The sequence below is a fragment of the Oncorhynchus nerka genome, linkage group LG15 (genome assembly GCF_034236695.1).
Source record: "Oncorhynchus nerka isolate Pitt River linkage group LG15, Oner_Uvic_2.0, whole genome shotgun sequence".
NCBI lineage: Eukaryota > Metazoa > Chordata > Actinopteri > Salmoniformes > Salmonidae > Oncorhynchus > Oncorhynchus nerka.
This window is the reverse complement of record NC_088410.1, coordinates 104,910,836-104,926,312: the sequence shown is the minus strand read 5'-3', so window position 1 is coordinate 104,926,312 and position 15,477 is coordinate 104,910,836. Positions and strand designations below refer to the sequence as shown.

Here is a 15,477-nt window from a genome sequence, read left to right as displayed (position 1 = left end):
ACACATCTGCTACTTCTACTGCTTTATACTGAGCAGCCTAGTTAGCAACACATCTGCTACTTCTCTTTATACTGAGCAGCCTAGTTGCTTTATACTGAGCAGCCTAGTTAGCAACACATCTGCTACTTCTACTGCTTTATACTGAGCAGCCTAGTTAGCAACACATCTGCTACTTCTACTGCTTTATACTGAGCAGCCTAGTTAGCAACACATCTGCTACTTCTCCTTTATACTGAGCAGCCTAGTTAGCAACACATCTGCTACTTCTACTGCTTTATACTGAGCAGCCTAGTTAGCAACACATCTGCTACTTCTACTGCTTTATACTGAGCAGCCTAGTTAGCAACACATCTGCTACTTCTCTGCTTTATACTGAGCAGCCTGCTTTATACTGAGCAGCCTAGTTAGCAACATCTGCTATCTTTATACTGAGCAGCCTACAACACATTACTTCTCTACTGCTTTATACTGAGCAGCCTAGTTAGCAACACATCTGCTACTTCTACTGCTTTATACTGAGCAGCCTAGTTAGCAACACATCTGCTACTTCTACTGCTTTATACTGAGCAGCCTAGTTATACATCTGCTACTTCTACTCCTTTATACTGAGCAGCCTAGTTAGCAACACATCTGCTACTTCTACTGCTTTATACTGAGCAGCCTAGTTAGCAACACATCTGCTACTTCTACTGCTTTATACTGAGCAGCCTAGTTAGCAACACATCTGCTACTTCTACTGCTTTATACTGAGCAGCCTAGTTAGCAACACATCTGCTACTTCTCCTTTATACTGAGCAGCCTAGTTAGCAACACATCTGCTACTTCTACTGCTTTATACTGAGCAGCCTAGTTAGCAACACATCTGCTACTTCTACTGCTTTATACTGAGCAGCCTAGTTAGCAACACATCTGCTACTTCTACTGCTTTATACTGAGCAGCCTAGTTAGCAACACATCTGCTACTTCTACTGCTTTATACTGAGCAGCCTAGTTAGCAACACATCTGCTACTTCTCCTTTATACTGAGCAGCCTAGTTAGCAACACATCTGCTACTTCTCCTTTATACTGAGCAGCCTAGTTAGCAACACATCTGCTACTTCTCCTTTATACTGAGCAGCCTAGTTAGCAACACATCTGCTACTTCTACTGCTTTATACTGAGCAGCCTAGTTAGCAACACATCTGCTACTTCTACTGCTTTATACTGAGCAGCCTAGTTAGCAACACATCTGCTACTTCTACTGCTTTATACTGAGCAGCCTAGTTAGCAACACATCTGCTATATACTGAGCAGCCTAGTTAGCAACACATCTGCTACTTCTTAGCTGAGCAGCCTAGTTAGCAACACATCTGCTACTTCTACTGCTTTATACTGAGCAGCCTAGTTAGCAACACATCTGCTACTTCTCCTTTATACTGAGCAGCCTAGTTAGCAACACATCTGCTACTTCTACTGCTTTATACTGAGCAGCCTAGTTAGCAACACATCTACTACTTCTACTGCTTTATACTGAGCAGCCTAGTTAGCAACACATCTGCTACTTCTACTGCTTTATACTGAGCAGCCTAGTTAGCAACACATCTGACTTCTCCTTTATACTGAGCAGCCTAGTTAGCAACACATCTGCTACTTCTCCTTTATACTGAGCAGCCTAGTTAGCAACACATCTGCTACTTCTCCTTTATACTGAGCAGCCTAGTTAGCAACACATCTGCTACTTCTACTGCTTTATACTGAGCAGCCTAGTTAGCAACACATCTGCTACTTCTACTGCTTTATACTGAGCAGCCTAGTTAGCAACACATCTGCTACTTCTCCTTTATACTGAGCAGCCTAGTTAGCAACACATCTGCTACTTCTACTCTGCTTTATACTGAGCAGCCTAGTTAGCAACACATCTGCTACTTCTACTGCTTTATACTGAGCAGCCTAGTTAGCAACACATCTGCTACTTCTCTGCTTTATACTATACTGAGCAGCCTAGTTAGCAACACATCTGCTACTTCTCCTTTATACTGAGCAGCCTAGTTAGCAACACATCTGCTACTTCTACTGCTTTATACTGAGCAGCCTAGTTAGCAACACATCTGCTACTTCTACTGCTTTATACTGAGCAGCCTAGTTAGCAACACATCTGCTACTTCTACTGCTTTATACTGAGCAGCCTAGTTAGCAACACATCTGTTACTTCTCCTTTATACTAGTTAGCAACAACAGCATCAACACATCTGCTACTTCTATACTGCCTTTATACTGAGCAGCCTAGTTAGCAACACATCTGCTACTTCTACTGCTTTATACTGAGCAGCCTAGTTAGCAACACATCTGCTACTTCTACTGCTTTATACTGAGCAGCCTAGTTAGCAACACATCTGCTACTTCTACTGCTTTATACTGAGCAGCCTAGTTAGCAACACATCTGCTACTTCTCCTTTATACTGAGCAGCCTAGTTAGCAACACATCTACTACTTCTCCTTTATACTGAGCAGCCTAGTTAGCAACACATCTGCTACTTCTACTGCTTTATACTGAGCAGCCTAGTTAGCAACACATCTGCTACTTCTCCTTTATACTGAGCAGCCTAGTTAGCAACACATCTGCTACTTCTACTGCTTTATACTGAGCAGCCTAGTTAGCAACACATCTGCTACTTCTACTGCTTTATACTGAGCAGCCTAGTTAGCAACACATCTGCTACTGAGCAGCCTAGTTAGCTGCTTTCTACTGCTTTATACTGAGCAGCCTAGTTAGCAACACATCTGCTACTTCTACTGCTTTATACTGAGCAGCCTAGTTAGCAACACATCTGCTACTTCTCCTTTATACTGAGCAGCCTAGTTAGCAACACATCTGCTACTTCTACTGCTTTATACTGAGCAGCCTAGTTAGCAACACATCTGCTACTTCTCCTTTATACTGAGCAGCCTAGTTAGCAACACATCTGCTACTTCTACTGCTTTATACTGAGCAGCCTAGTTAGCAACACATCTGCTACTTCTACTGCTTTATACTGAGCAGCCTAGTTAGCATACATCTGAGCAGCCTAGTTAGCAACACATCTGCTACTTCTACTTCTTTTATACTGAGCAGCCTAGTTAGCAACACATCTGCTACTTCTACTGCTTTTATACTGAGCAGCCTAGTTAGCAACACATTTATACTGAGCAGCCTAGTTAGCAACACATCTGCTACTTCTACTGCTTTATACTGAGCAGCCTAGTTAGCAACACATCTGCTACTTCTACTGCTTTATACTGAGCAGCCTAGTTAGCAACACATCTGCTACTTCTCCTTTATACTGAGCAGCCTAGTTAGCAACACATCTGCTACTTCTACTGCTTTTATACTGAGCAGCCTAGTTAGCAACACATTCTGCTACTTTATACTGAGCAGCCTAGTTAGCAACACATTTATATACTGAGCAGCCTAGTTAGCAACACATCTGCTACTTCTACTGCTTTATACTGAGCAGCCTAGTTAGCAACACATCTGCTACTTCTCCTTTATACTGAGCAGCCTAGTTAGCAACACATCTGCTACTTCTACTGCTTTATACTGAGCAGCCTAGTTAGCAACACATCTGCTACTTCTACTGCTTTATACTGAGCAGCCTAGTTAGCAACACATCTGCTACTTCTACTGCTTTATACTGAGCAGCCTAGTTAGCAACACATCTGCTACTTCTACTGCTTTATACTGAGCAGCCTAGTTAGCAACACATCTGCTACTTCTCCTTTATACTGAGCAGCCTAGTTAGCAACACATCTGCTACTTCTACTGCTTTATACTGAGCAGCCTAGTTAGCAACACATCTGCTACTTCTACTGCTTTATACTGAGCAGCCTAGTTAGCAACACATCTGCTACTTCTACTGCTTTACAGCCTGTTAGCAACACATCTTATTCTACTGCTTTATACTGAGCAGCCTAGTTAGCAACACATCTGCTACTTCTCTGCTTTATACTGAGCAGCCTAGTTAGCAACACATCTGCTACTTCTACTGCTTTATACTGAGCAGCCTAGTTAGCAACACATCTGCTACTTCTACTGCTTTATACTGAGCAGCCTAGTTAGCAACACATCTGCTACTTCTACTGCTTTATACTGAGCAGCCTAGTTAGCAACACATCTGCTACTTCTCTGCTTTATACTGAGCAGCCTAGTTAGCAACACATCTACTGAGCAGCCTAGTTAGCAACACATCTCTACTTCTTTATACTGAGCAGCCTAGTTAGCAACACATCTGCTACTTCTACTGCTTTATACTGAGCAGCCTAGTTAGCAACACATCTGCTACTTCTACTGCTTTATACTGAGCAGCCTAGTTAGCAACACATCTGCTACTTCTACTGCTTTATACTGAGCAGCCTAGTTAGCAACACATCTGCTACTTCTACTGCTTTATACTGAGCAGCCTAGTTAGCAACACTGCTACTTCTGCTAGTTAGCAACACATCTGCTACTTCTTTTATACTGAGCAGCCTAGTTAGCAACACATCTGCTACTTCTACTGCTTTATACTGAGCAGCCTAGTTAGCAACACATCTGCTACTTCTCTGCTTTATACTGAGCAGCCTAGTTAGCAACACATCTGCTACTTCTCTGCTTTATACTGAGCAGCCTAGTTAGCAACACATCTGCTACTTTCTACTGCTTTATACTGAGCAGCCTAGTTAGCAACACATCTGCTAACACATCTCTGCTACTTCTACTGCTTTATACTGAGCAGCCTAGTTAGCAACACATCTGCTACTTCTACTGCTTTATACTGAGCAGCCTAGTTAGCAACACATCTGCTACTTCTCCTTTATACTGAGCAGCCTAGTTAGCAACACATCTGCTACTTCTCCTTTATACTGAGCAGCCTAGTTAGCAACACATCTGCTACTTCTACTGCTTTATACTGAGCAGCCTAGTTAGCAACACATCTGCTACTTCTACTGCTTTATACTGAGCAGCCTAGTTAGCAACACATCTGCTACTTCTACTGCTTTATACTGAGCAGCCTAGTTAGCAACACATCTGCTACTTCTACTGCTTTATACTGAGCAGCCTAGTTAGCAACACATCTGCTACTTCTACTGCTTTATACTGAGCAGCCTAGTTAGCAACACATCTGCTACTTCTCCTTTATACTGAGCAGCCTAGTTAGCAACACATCTGCTACTTCTCCTTTATACTGAGCAGCCTAGTTAGCAACACATCTGCTACTTCTCCTTTATACTGAGCAGCCTAGTTAGCAACACATCTGCTACTTCTACTGCTTTATACTGAGCAGCCTAGTTAGCAACACATCTGCTACCTCTTTATACTGAGCAGCCTAGTTAGCAACACATCTGCTACTTCTACTGCTTTATACTGAGCAGCCTAGTTAGCAACACATCTACTACTTCTCCTTTATACTGCTTTATACTGAGCAGCCTAGTTAGCAACACATCTGCACATCTGCTACTCTCTACTGCTTTATACTGAGCAGCCTAGTTAGCAACACATCTGCTACTTCTACTGCTTTATACTGAGCAGCCTAGTTAGCAACACATCTGCTACTTCTCCTTTATACTGAGCAGCCTAGTTAGCAACACATCTGCTACTTCTACTGCTTTATACTGAGCAGCCTAGTTAGCAACACATCTGCTACTTCTCCTTTATACTGAGCAGCCTAGTTAGCAACACATCTGCTACTTCTACTGCTTTATACTGAGCAGCCTAGTTAGCAACACATCTGCTACTTCTCCTTTATACTGAGCAGCCTAGTTAGCAACACATCTACTATCTGCAGCCTAGTTAGCAACACATCTGCTACTGCTTTATACTGAGCAGCCTAGTTAGCAACACATCTGCTACTTCTCCTTTTATACTGAGCAGCCTAGTTAGCAACACATCTGCTACTTCTACTGCTTTATACTGAGCAGCCTAGTTAGCAACACATCTGCTACTTCTCCTTTATACTGAGCAGCCTAGTTAGCAACACATCTGCTACTTCTCCTTTATACTGAGCAGCCTAGTTAGCAACACATCTGCTACTTCTACTGCTTTATACTGAGCAGCCTAGTTAGCAACACATCTGCTACTTCTACTGCTTTATACTGAGCAGCCTAGTTAGCAACACATCTGCTACTTCTCCTTTATACTGAGCAGCCTAGTTAGCAACACATCTGCTACTTCTCCTTTATACTGAGTTAGCAGCCTAGTTAGAGCAGCCTAGTTAGCAACACATCTGCTACTTCTCTGCTTTATACTGAGCAGCCTAGTTAGCAACACATCTGCTACTTCTTTATACTGAGCAGCCTAGTTATCTGCTACTGAGCAGCCTAGTTAGCAACACATCTGCTACTTCTATACTGAGCAGCCTTTATACTGAGCAGCCTAGTTAGCAACACATCTGCTACTTCTCCTTTATACTGAGCAGCCTAGTTAGCAACACATCTGCTACTTCTCCTTTATACTGAGCAGCCTAGTTAGCAACACATCTGCTACTTCTCCTTTATACTGAGCAGCATAGTTAGCAACACATCTGCTACTTCTCCTTTATACTGAGCAGCCTAGTTAGCAACACATCTGCTACTTCTACTGAGCTTTATACCTAGTTAGCAACACATCTGCTACTAGTTATACTGAGCAGCCTAGTTAGCAACACATCTGCTACTTCTACTGCTTTATACTGAGCAGCCTAGTTAGCAACACATCTGCTACTTCTCCTTTTTATACTGAGCAGCCTAGTTAGCAACACATCTGCTACTTCTACTGCTCCTTTATACTGAGCAGCCTAGTTAGCAACACATCTGCTACTTCTACTGCTTTATACTGAGCAGCCTAGTTAGCAACACATCTGCTACTTCTACTGCTTTATACTGAGCAGCCTAGTTAGCAACACATCTGCTACTTCTACTGCTTTATACTGAGCAGCCTAGTTAGCAACACATCTGCTACTTCTCCTTTATACTGAGCAGCCTAGTTAGCAACACATCTGCTACTTCTACTGCTTTATACTGAGCAGCCTAGTTAGCAACACATCTGCTACTTCTACTGCTTTATACTGAGCAGCCTAGTTAGCAACACATCTGCTACTTCTACTTCTTTATACTGAGCAGCCTAGTTAGCAACACATCTGCTACTTCTACTGCTTTATACTGAGCAGCCTAGTTAGCAACACATCTGCTACTTCTACTGCTTTATACTGAGCAGCCTAGTTAGCAACACATCTGCTACTTCTCCTTTATACTGAGCAGCCTAGTTAGCAACACATCTGCTACTTCTACTGCTTTATACTGAGCAGCCTAGTTAGCAACACATCTGCTACTTCTACTGCTTTATACTGAGCAGCCTAGTTAGCAACACATCTGCTACTTCTACTGCTTTATACTGAGCAGCCTAGTTAGCAACACATCTGCTACTTCTCCTTTATACTGAGCAGCCTAGTTAGCAACACATCTGCTACTTTATACTGAGCAGCCTAGTTATACTGATACTGAGCAGCCTAGTTAGCAACACATCTGCTACTTCTACTGCTTTATACTGAGCAGCCTAGTTAGCAACACATCTGCTACTTTATACTGAGCAGCCTAGTTAGCAACACATCTGCTACTTCTCCTTTATACTGAGCAGCCTAGTTAGCAACACATCTGCTACTTCTACTGCTTTATACTGAGCAGCCTAGTTAGCAACACATCTGCTACATCTGCTACTTCTTTTATACTGAGCAGCCTAGTTAGCAACACATCTGCTACTTCTGCTTTATACTGAGCAGCCTAGTTAGCAACACATCTGCTACTTCTACTGCTTTATACTGAGCAGCCTAGTTAGCAACACATCTGCTACTTCTACTGCTTTATACTGAGCAGCCTAGTTAGCAACACATCTGCTACTTCTACTGCTTTATACTGAGCAGCCTAGTTAGCAACACATCTGCTACTTCTCTGCTTTATACTGAGCAGCCTAGTTAGCAACACATCTGCTACTTCTCCTTTATACTGAGCAGCCTTTATACTGAGCAGCCTAGTTAGCAACACATCTGCTACTTCTACTGCTTTATACTGAGCAGCCTAGTTAGCAACAACATCTGCTACTTCTCTTTATACTGAGCAGCCTAGTTAGCAACACATCTGCTACTTCTACTGCTTTATACTGAGCAGCCTAGTTAGCAACACATCTGCTACTTCTACAGCCTAGCAACATCTTATACTGAGCAGCCTAGTTAGCAACACATCTGCTACTTCTCCTTTATACTGAGCAGCCTAGTTAGCAACACATCTGCTACTTCTACTGCAGCCTAGTTATACTGAGCAGCCTAGTTAGCAACACATCTGCTACTTCTACTGCTTTATACTGAGCAGCCTAGTTAGCAACACATCTGCTACTTCTACTGCTTTATACTGAGCAGCCTAGTTAGCAACACATCTGCTACTTCTCCTTTATACTGAGCAGCCTAGTTAGCAACACATCTGAGCAGCCTAGTTAGCAACACATCTACATCTGCTTTATACTGAGCAGCCTAGTTAGCAACACATCTGCTACTTTATACTGAGCAGCCTAGTTAGCAACACATCTACTTTATACTGCTACTTCTACTGCTTTAGCCTAGTTAGCAACACATCTGCTACTTCTCTTTTTATACTGAGCAGCCTATCTGCTTTCTAGCAAGCAGCCTATTGAGAACTGCTACTTAGCTAGCTAACACATCTGCTTTATACTGAGCAGCCTAGTTAGCAACACATCTGCTACTTCTACTGCTTTATACTGAGCAGCCTAGTTAGCAACACATCTGCTACTGAGCAGCCTAGTTAGCAACACATTCTGAATTTATACATGAGCAGCCTAGTTAGCAACACATCTTTATACTGCTACTTCTCCTTTATACTGACATCTGCTACTTCTGAGCAGCTGTTACTCTGCTATACTGACTTCTTCTTTAGCAGCCTAGTTAGCAACACATCTGCTACTTCTTTATACTGCTTTATACTGAGCAGCCTAGTTAGCAACACATCTGCTACTTTCTGTTTTATACTGAGCAGCCTAGTTAGCAACACATCTGCTACTTCTACTGAGCAACTTAGACATCTGCTACTTCTACTGCTTTATACTGAGCAGCCTAGTTAGCAACACATCTGCTACTTCTCTGTTTATACTGAGCAGCCTAGTTAGCAACACATCTGCTATTCTACTGCTTTATACTGAGCAGCCTAGTTAGCAACACATCTGCTACTTCTACTGCTTTATACTGAGCAGCCTAGTTAGCAACACATCTGCTACTTCTCCTTTATACTGAGCAAGCAACACATCTGCTACTTCTCCTTTTATACTAAGCATCTAGCTCTGCTACTTCTACTTTATACTGAGCAGCCTAGTTAGCAACACATCTGCTACTTCTTTATACTGCTTTATACTGAGCCTAGTTAGCAACTTCTTTATACTGAGCAGCCTAGCAACACATCTGCTACTTCTCCTGCTTTATACTGAGCAGCCTAGTTAGCAACAGCTGCTACTTTCTACTGCTTTATACTGAGCAGCCTAGTTAGCAACACATCTGCTGCTACTTATACTGAACACATCTGCAGCCTAGTTAGCAACACATCTGCTACTTCTACTGCTTTATACTGAGCAGCCTAGTTAGCAACACATCTGCTACTTCTACTGCTTTATACTGAGCAGCCTAGTTAGCAACACATCTGCTACTTCTCCTTTATACTGAGCAGCCTAGTTAGCAACACAACTCACCAACTCACTGCCATTTAAAGACCTGCTCACTATTGATTTTCTTGTGTCTTTTTAATGTTTTATTAAGTTGCATTTAACTGTTTGTATTAATCACTCCCAGGTCCAGACGTGGGTGTGGATGTGATAGATGTGACCAAGCAGACTGACAGTAAGATGAAACTCAAGGACTTTGTAGATTACTACTACAGCACCAACAGGAAGAAAGTGTTAAACATTATCAACCTGGAGTTCTCTGACAAAAGGTAGGCACACACCTAAGAGGTACACAGACACGTGTTCTCATGATACACAACACTTCTCCTGACTTTCTCTGATACAGATCATACTAAACAGTATTTTAATGTCATTATTATTAAACACCATTAAGATGATAATGCTATTATAATATTAATATTAACCTCTATGTATTTTATGGTTTTTTTAATGGTATTCAAGTGGCATGATTTGAATAGTGTTTATTTCTCTGTCTCTCAGAATGGACAGTATAGTGGAGAGCCCTCAGATTGTGCGGAGGTTGTCGTGGGTAGAGAACTACTGGCCGGACGATGCTCTCCTGGGGAAACCTAAAGTCACTAAGTACTGTCTGATCGGTGTTAAAGACAGCTACACTGACTTCCACATCGAGTGTGGAGGGGCCTCCGTATGGTACCACGTACTCAAGGTATGACACAGTTAATCACCTTATTGATGAATTAACTTTATTAAGGTACTGTAATGTCTGGTACAACATACTCAAGGTTTTAATGTGATTTATTAGGATCCCCCCCATTAGCCGATGCCAATGGTGACAGCTAGTTTTAGTTTTAGCTGGGGGTCTGACACGTAATTAAAAATACATTACAGTCTAAATGCATTAACATGTAGTTTACATTAACATGTAGTTTACATTAACATGTAGTGTGCATTAACATGTAGTTTACATTAACATGTAGTGTGCATTAACATGTAGTGTGCATTAACATGTAGTGTACATTAACATGTAGTGTGCATTAACATGTAGTGTGCATTAATTAACATGTAGTGTGCATTAACATGTAGTGTGCATTAACATGTAGTGTGCATTAACATGTAGTGTGCATTAACATGTAGTGTACATTAACATGTAGTGTGCATTAACATGTAGTGTGCATTAACATGTAGTGTGCATTAACATGTAGTGTGCATTAACATGTAGTGTGCATTAACATGTAGTGTGTGTGTGTGTGCATTTCTCAGTTATACACACAACATATGCCAGTACATACACACAACATACATGCCAGTACATACACACAACATACATGCCAGTACATACACACAACATACATGCCAGTACATACACACAACATACATGCCAGTACATACACACAACATACATGCCAGTACATACACACAACATACATGCCAGTACATACACACAACATACATGCCAGTACACACAACATACATGCCAGTACATACACACAACATACATGCCAGTACATACACACACCATACATGCCAGTACATACACACAACATACATGCCAGTACATACACACAACATACATGCCAGTACATACACACAACATACATGCCAGTACATACACACAACATACATGTCAGTACATACACACAACATACATGCCAGTACATACACACAACATACATGCCAGTACATACACACAACATACATGCCAGTACATACACACAACATACATGCCAGTACATACACACAACATACATGCCAGTACATACACACAACATACATGCCAGTACATACACACAACATACATGTCAGTACATACACACAACATACATGCCAGTACATACACACAACATACATGTCAGTACATACACACAACATACATGCCAGTACATACACACAACATACATGTCAGTACATACACACAACATACATGCCAGTACATACACACAACATACATGTCAGTACATACACACAACATACATGCCAGTACATACACACAACATACATGCCAGTACATACACACAACATACATGCCAGTACATACACACAACATACATGCCAGTACATACACACAACATACATGCCAGTACATACACACAACATACATGCCAGTACATACACACAACATACATGTCAGTACATACACACAACATACATGTCAGTACATACACACAACATACATGCCAGTACATACACACAACATACATGCCAGTACATACACACAACATACATGTCAGTACATACACACAACATACATGTCAGTACATACACACAACATACATGCCAGTACATACACACAACATACATTGTGTGTCAGTACTGTGAGTAAATTGACTATGCAAATAATTTGGAATTTCCAACACATTAAATGTTCTTATAAAGACAAGAAGTGTCACAGTCAGTCTTTCTTCAACTCTTAGCCAATGAGAGACTGGTATGCATAATGGTATGCATAATATTTACATTAGTCCTCTGATTACAATGAAGAGCAAGACGTGTCGCTCTGTTCTGGGCCAGCTGCAGTCTTTCTTCAACTCTTAGCCAATGAGAGACTGGTATGCATAATGGTATGCATAATATTTACATTAGTCCTCTGATTACAATGAAGAGCAAGACGTGTCGCTCTGTTCTGGGCCAGCTGCAGTCTTTCTTAGCAGAACTTGACCATATGACTGGACAATAATCAAGATAAGATAAAACTAGAGCCTGCAGGACTTGCTTTGTGGAGTGTGGTGTCAAAAAAGCAGAGCAACTCTTTATTATGGAGAGACCTCTCCCCATCTTTACAACCATTGAACCTATAGTGCAAAAACAAGTTTTTAGACAAACTGAATTATCAAATTTACATAAGTATTCAGACCCTTCTCTCAGTGCTTAGTTGAAGCACCTTTGGCAGTGATTACAGCCTCGTGTCTTCTTGGGTATGACGCTACAAGCTTGGCACACCTGTATTTGGGGAGTTTCTCCCATTCTTCTCTGCAGATCCTCTCAAGCTCTGTCAGGTTGGATGGGGACCGTCACTGTTTGATCGGGTTCAAGTCCGGGCTCTGGCTGGACCACAACGGACATTCAGAGACTTGTCCCGAAGCCACTCCTGCGTTGTCTTGTTGTGTGCTTAGGGTCATTGTCCTCCCTCATTCCGCGTTCAATGGGAAATGTACACCTTTTCCAATGCACTTCTCAAGGAAGAATTCTCGAGGTGTATTAGAAAACATTGCTGCGTAGCAAGAATGAAATTAGCCGTAGAATGAATAGGAACGAGTCGTGGACATGTATTCACAAAATGTCTCCGAGTTGGGGTGCTGCTCTAGGATCAGTGTTGCCTTTTAGATTGAATAAGAGACTTGTCCCGAAGCCACTCCTAAGATTGAATAAGAGACTTGTCCCGAAGCCACTCCTAAGATTACATGAACAGGGTTCTAGATCAGCACTGATACTCTGAAATGCTTTGTGAATACAGGCCTGCTGTTGTAAGGAGCTCTTGTTCTGTCTTGATGTTGTTGTTGTTTCCAGGGAGAGAAGATCTTCTTCCTGATCAAGCCCACGTCAGCTAACCTATCGTTGTACGAGCGCTGGAGGTCCTCAGCCAATCACACAGAGATGTTCTTCGCTGACCAGGTGGACAAGTGTTACAAGTGCACTCTGAAGCAGGGACAGACCCTATTCATACCATCAGGTTAGTGCACTCTGAAGTAGGGACAGACCCTATTCATACCATCAGGTTAGTGCACTCTGAAGCAGGGACAGACCCTATTCATACCATCAGGTTAGTGCACTCTGAAGTAGGGATCATCAGGTTAGTGCACTCTGAAGTAGAGACAGACCCTATTCATACCATCAGGTTAGTGCACTCTGAAGTAGGGACAGACCCTATTCATACCATCAGGTTAGTGTACTCTGAAGCAGGGACCATCAGGTTAGTGCACTCTGAAGTAGGGACAGACTCTATTCATACCATCAGGTTAGTGCACTCTGAAGTAGGGATAGACCCTATTCAGGTTAGTGCACTCTGAAGTAGGGACAGACCCTATTCAGGTTAGTGCACTCTGAAGCAGGGACAGACCCTATTCAGGTTAGTGCACTCTGAAGTAGGGACAGACTCTATTCATACCATCAGGTTAGTGCACTCTGAAGCAGGGACAGACCCTATTCATACCATCAGGTTAGTGCACTCTGAAGTAGGGAGAGACCCTATTCATACCATCAGGTTAGTGCACTCTGAAGTAGGGACAGACCCTATTCATACCATCAGGTTAGTGCACTCTGAAGTAGGGACCATCAGGTTAGTGCACTCTGAAGTAGGGACAGACCCTATTCAGGTTAGTGCACTCTGAAGTAGGGACAGACCCTATTCATACCATCAGGTTAGTGCACTCTGAAGTAGGGACAGACCCTATTCATACCATCAGGTTAGTGCACTCTGAAGTAGGGACAGACCCTATTCAAACCATCAGGTTAGTGCACTCTGAAGCAGGGACAGACCCTATTCATACCATCAGGTTAGTGCACTCTGAAGTAGGGACAGACCCTATTCATACCATCAGGTTAGTGCACTCTGAAGCAGGGACCATCAGGTTAGTGCACTCTGAAGTAGGGACCATTAGGTTAGTGCACTCTGAAGTAGGGACCATCAGGTTAGTGCACTCTGAAGTAGGGAGAGACCCTATTCATACCATCAGGTTAGTGCACTCTGAAGTAGGGACCATCAGGTTAGTGCACTCTGAAGTAGGGACAGACCCTATTCATACCATCAGGTTAGTGCACTCTGAAGTAGGGACAGACCCTATTCATACCATCAGGTTAGTGCACTCTGAAGTAGGGACAGACGCCTATTCATACCATCAGGTTAGTGCACTCTGAAGTAGGGACCATCCGGTTAGTGCACTCTGAAGTAGGGACCATCAGGTTAGTGCACTCTGAAATAGGGATAGACCCCACTCATACCATCAGGTTAGTGCACTCTGAAATAGGGACAGACCCTATTCATACCATCAGGTTAGTGTACTCTGAAGTAGGGACAGACCCTATTCATACCATCAGGTTAGTGCACTCTGAAGTAGGGACAGACCCTATTCATACCATCAGGTTAGTGCACTCTGAAGTAGGGATAGACCCCACTCATACCATCAGGTTAGTGCACTCTGAAGTAGGGACCATCAGGTTAGTGCACTCTGAAGTAGGGACCATCAGGTTAGTGCACTCTGAAGTAGGGATAGACCCCACTCATACCATCAGGTTAGTGCACTCTGAAGTAGGGACAGACCCTATTCATACCATCAGGTTAGTGCACTCTGAAGTAGGGACAGACCCTATTCATACCATCAGGTTAGTGCACTCTGAAGTAGGGCTAGACCCCACTCATACCATCAGGTTAGTGCACTCTGAAGTAGGGATAGACCCCACTCATACCATCAGGTTAGTGCACTCTGAAGTAGGGACAGACCCTATTCATACCATCAGGTTAGTGTACTCTGAAGCAGGGACAAGAAATCTTCAAACCATCACATCAGAATCAGAAATCTGTTCAGGGCTAGATTTAGTTATTCTCACAAATCACACCTATTATTATGTTGTCACCACAGTCACATTGGGACTAGAATCAGACCTGTTCTGATGTTGTCACATTGGGACTAGAATCAGACCAATTATGATGTTGTCACATTGGGACTAGAATCAGACCTGTTCTGATGTTGTCACATTGGGACTAGAATCAGACCTGTTGTCACATTGGGACTAGAATCAGACCTGTTGTCACATTGGGACTAGAATCAGACCTGTTCTGATGTTGTCACATTGAGAATAGAAGTGTAGAATG

At 42.5% G+C, this 15,477-nt stretch overlaps 1 protein-coding gene across 1 annotated transcript in view; it reads left to right on the top strand.

The window, feature by feature from the left end:
- The window catches only part of LOC115124499 (lysine-specific demethylase phf2-like), a 159,652-nt gene that overhangs the window by 70,883 nt on the left and 73,292 nt on the right, over positions 1-15,477 (top strand). The window contains exons 5-7 of the mRNA XM_065002119.1: positions 9,817-9,958; positions 10,191-10,377; positions 13,176-13,338. Of these exons, the coding sequence (XP_064858191.1) occupies positions 9,817-9,958; positions 10,191-10,377; positions 13,176-13,338 (492 nt within the window). The remainder of the gene's footprint in view (positions 1-9,816; positions 9,959-10,190; positions 10,378-13,175; positions 13,339-15,477) is intronic.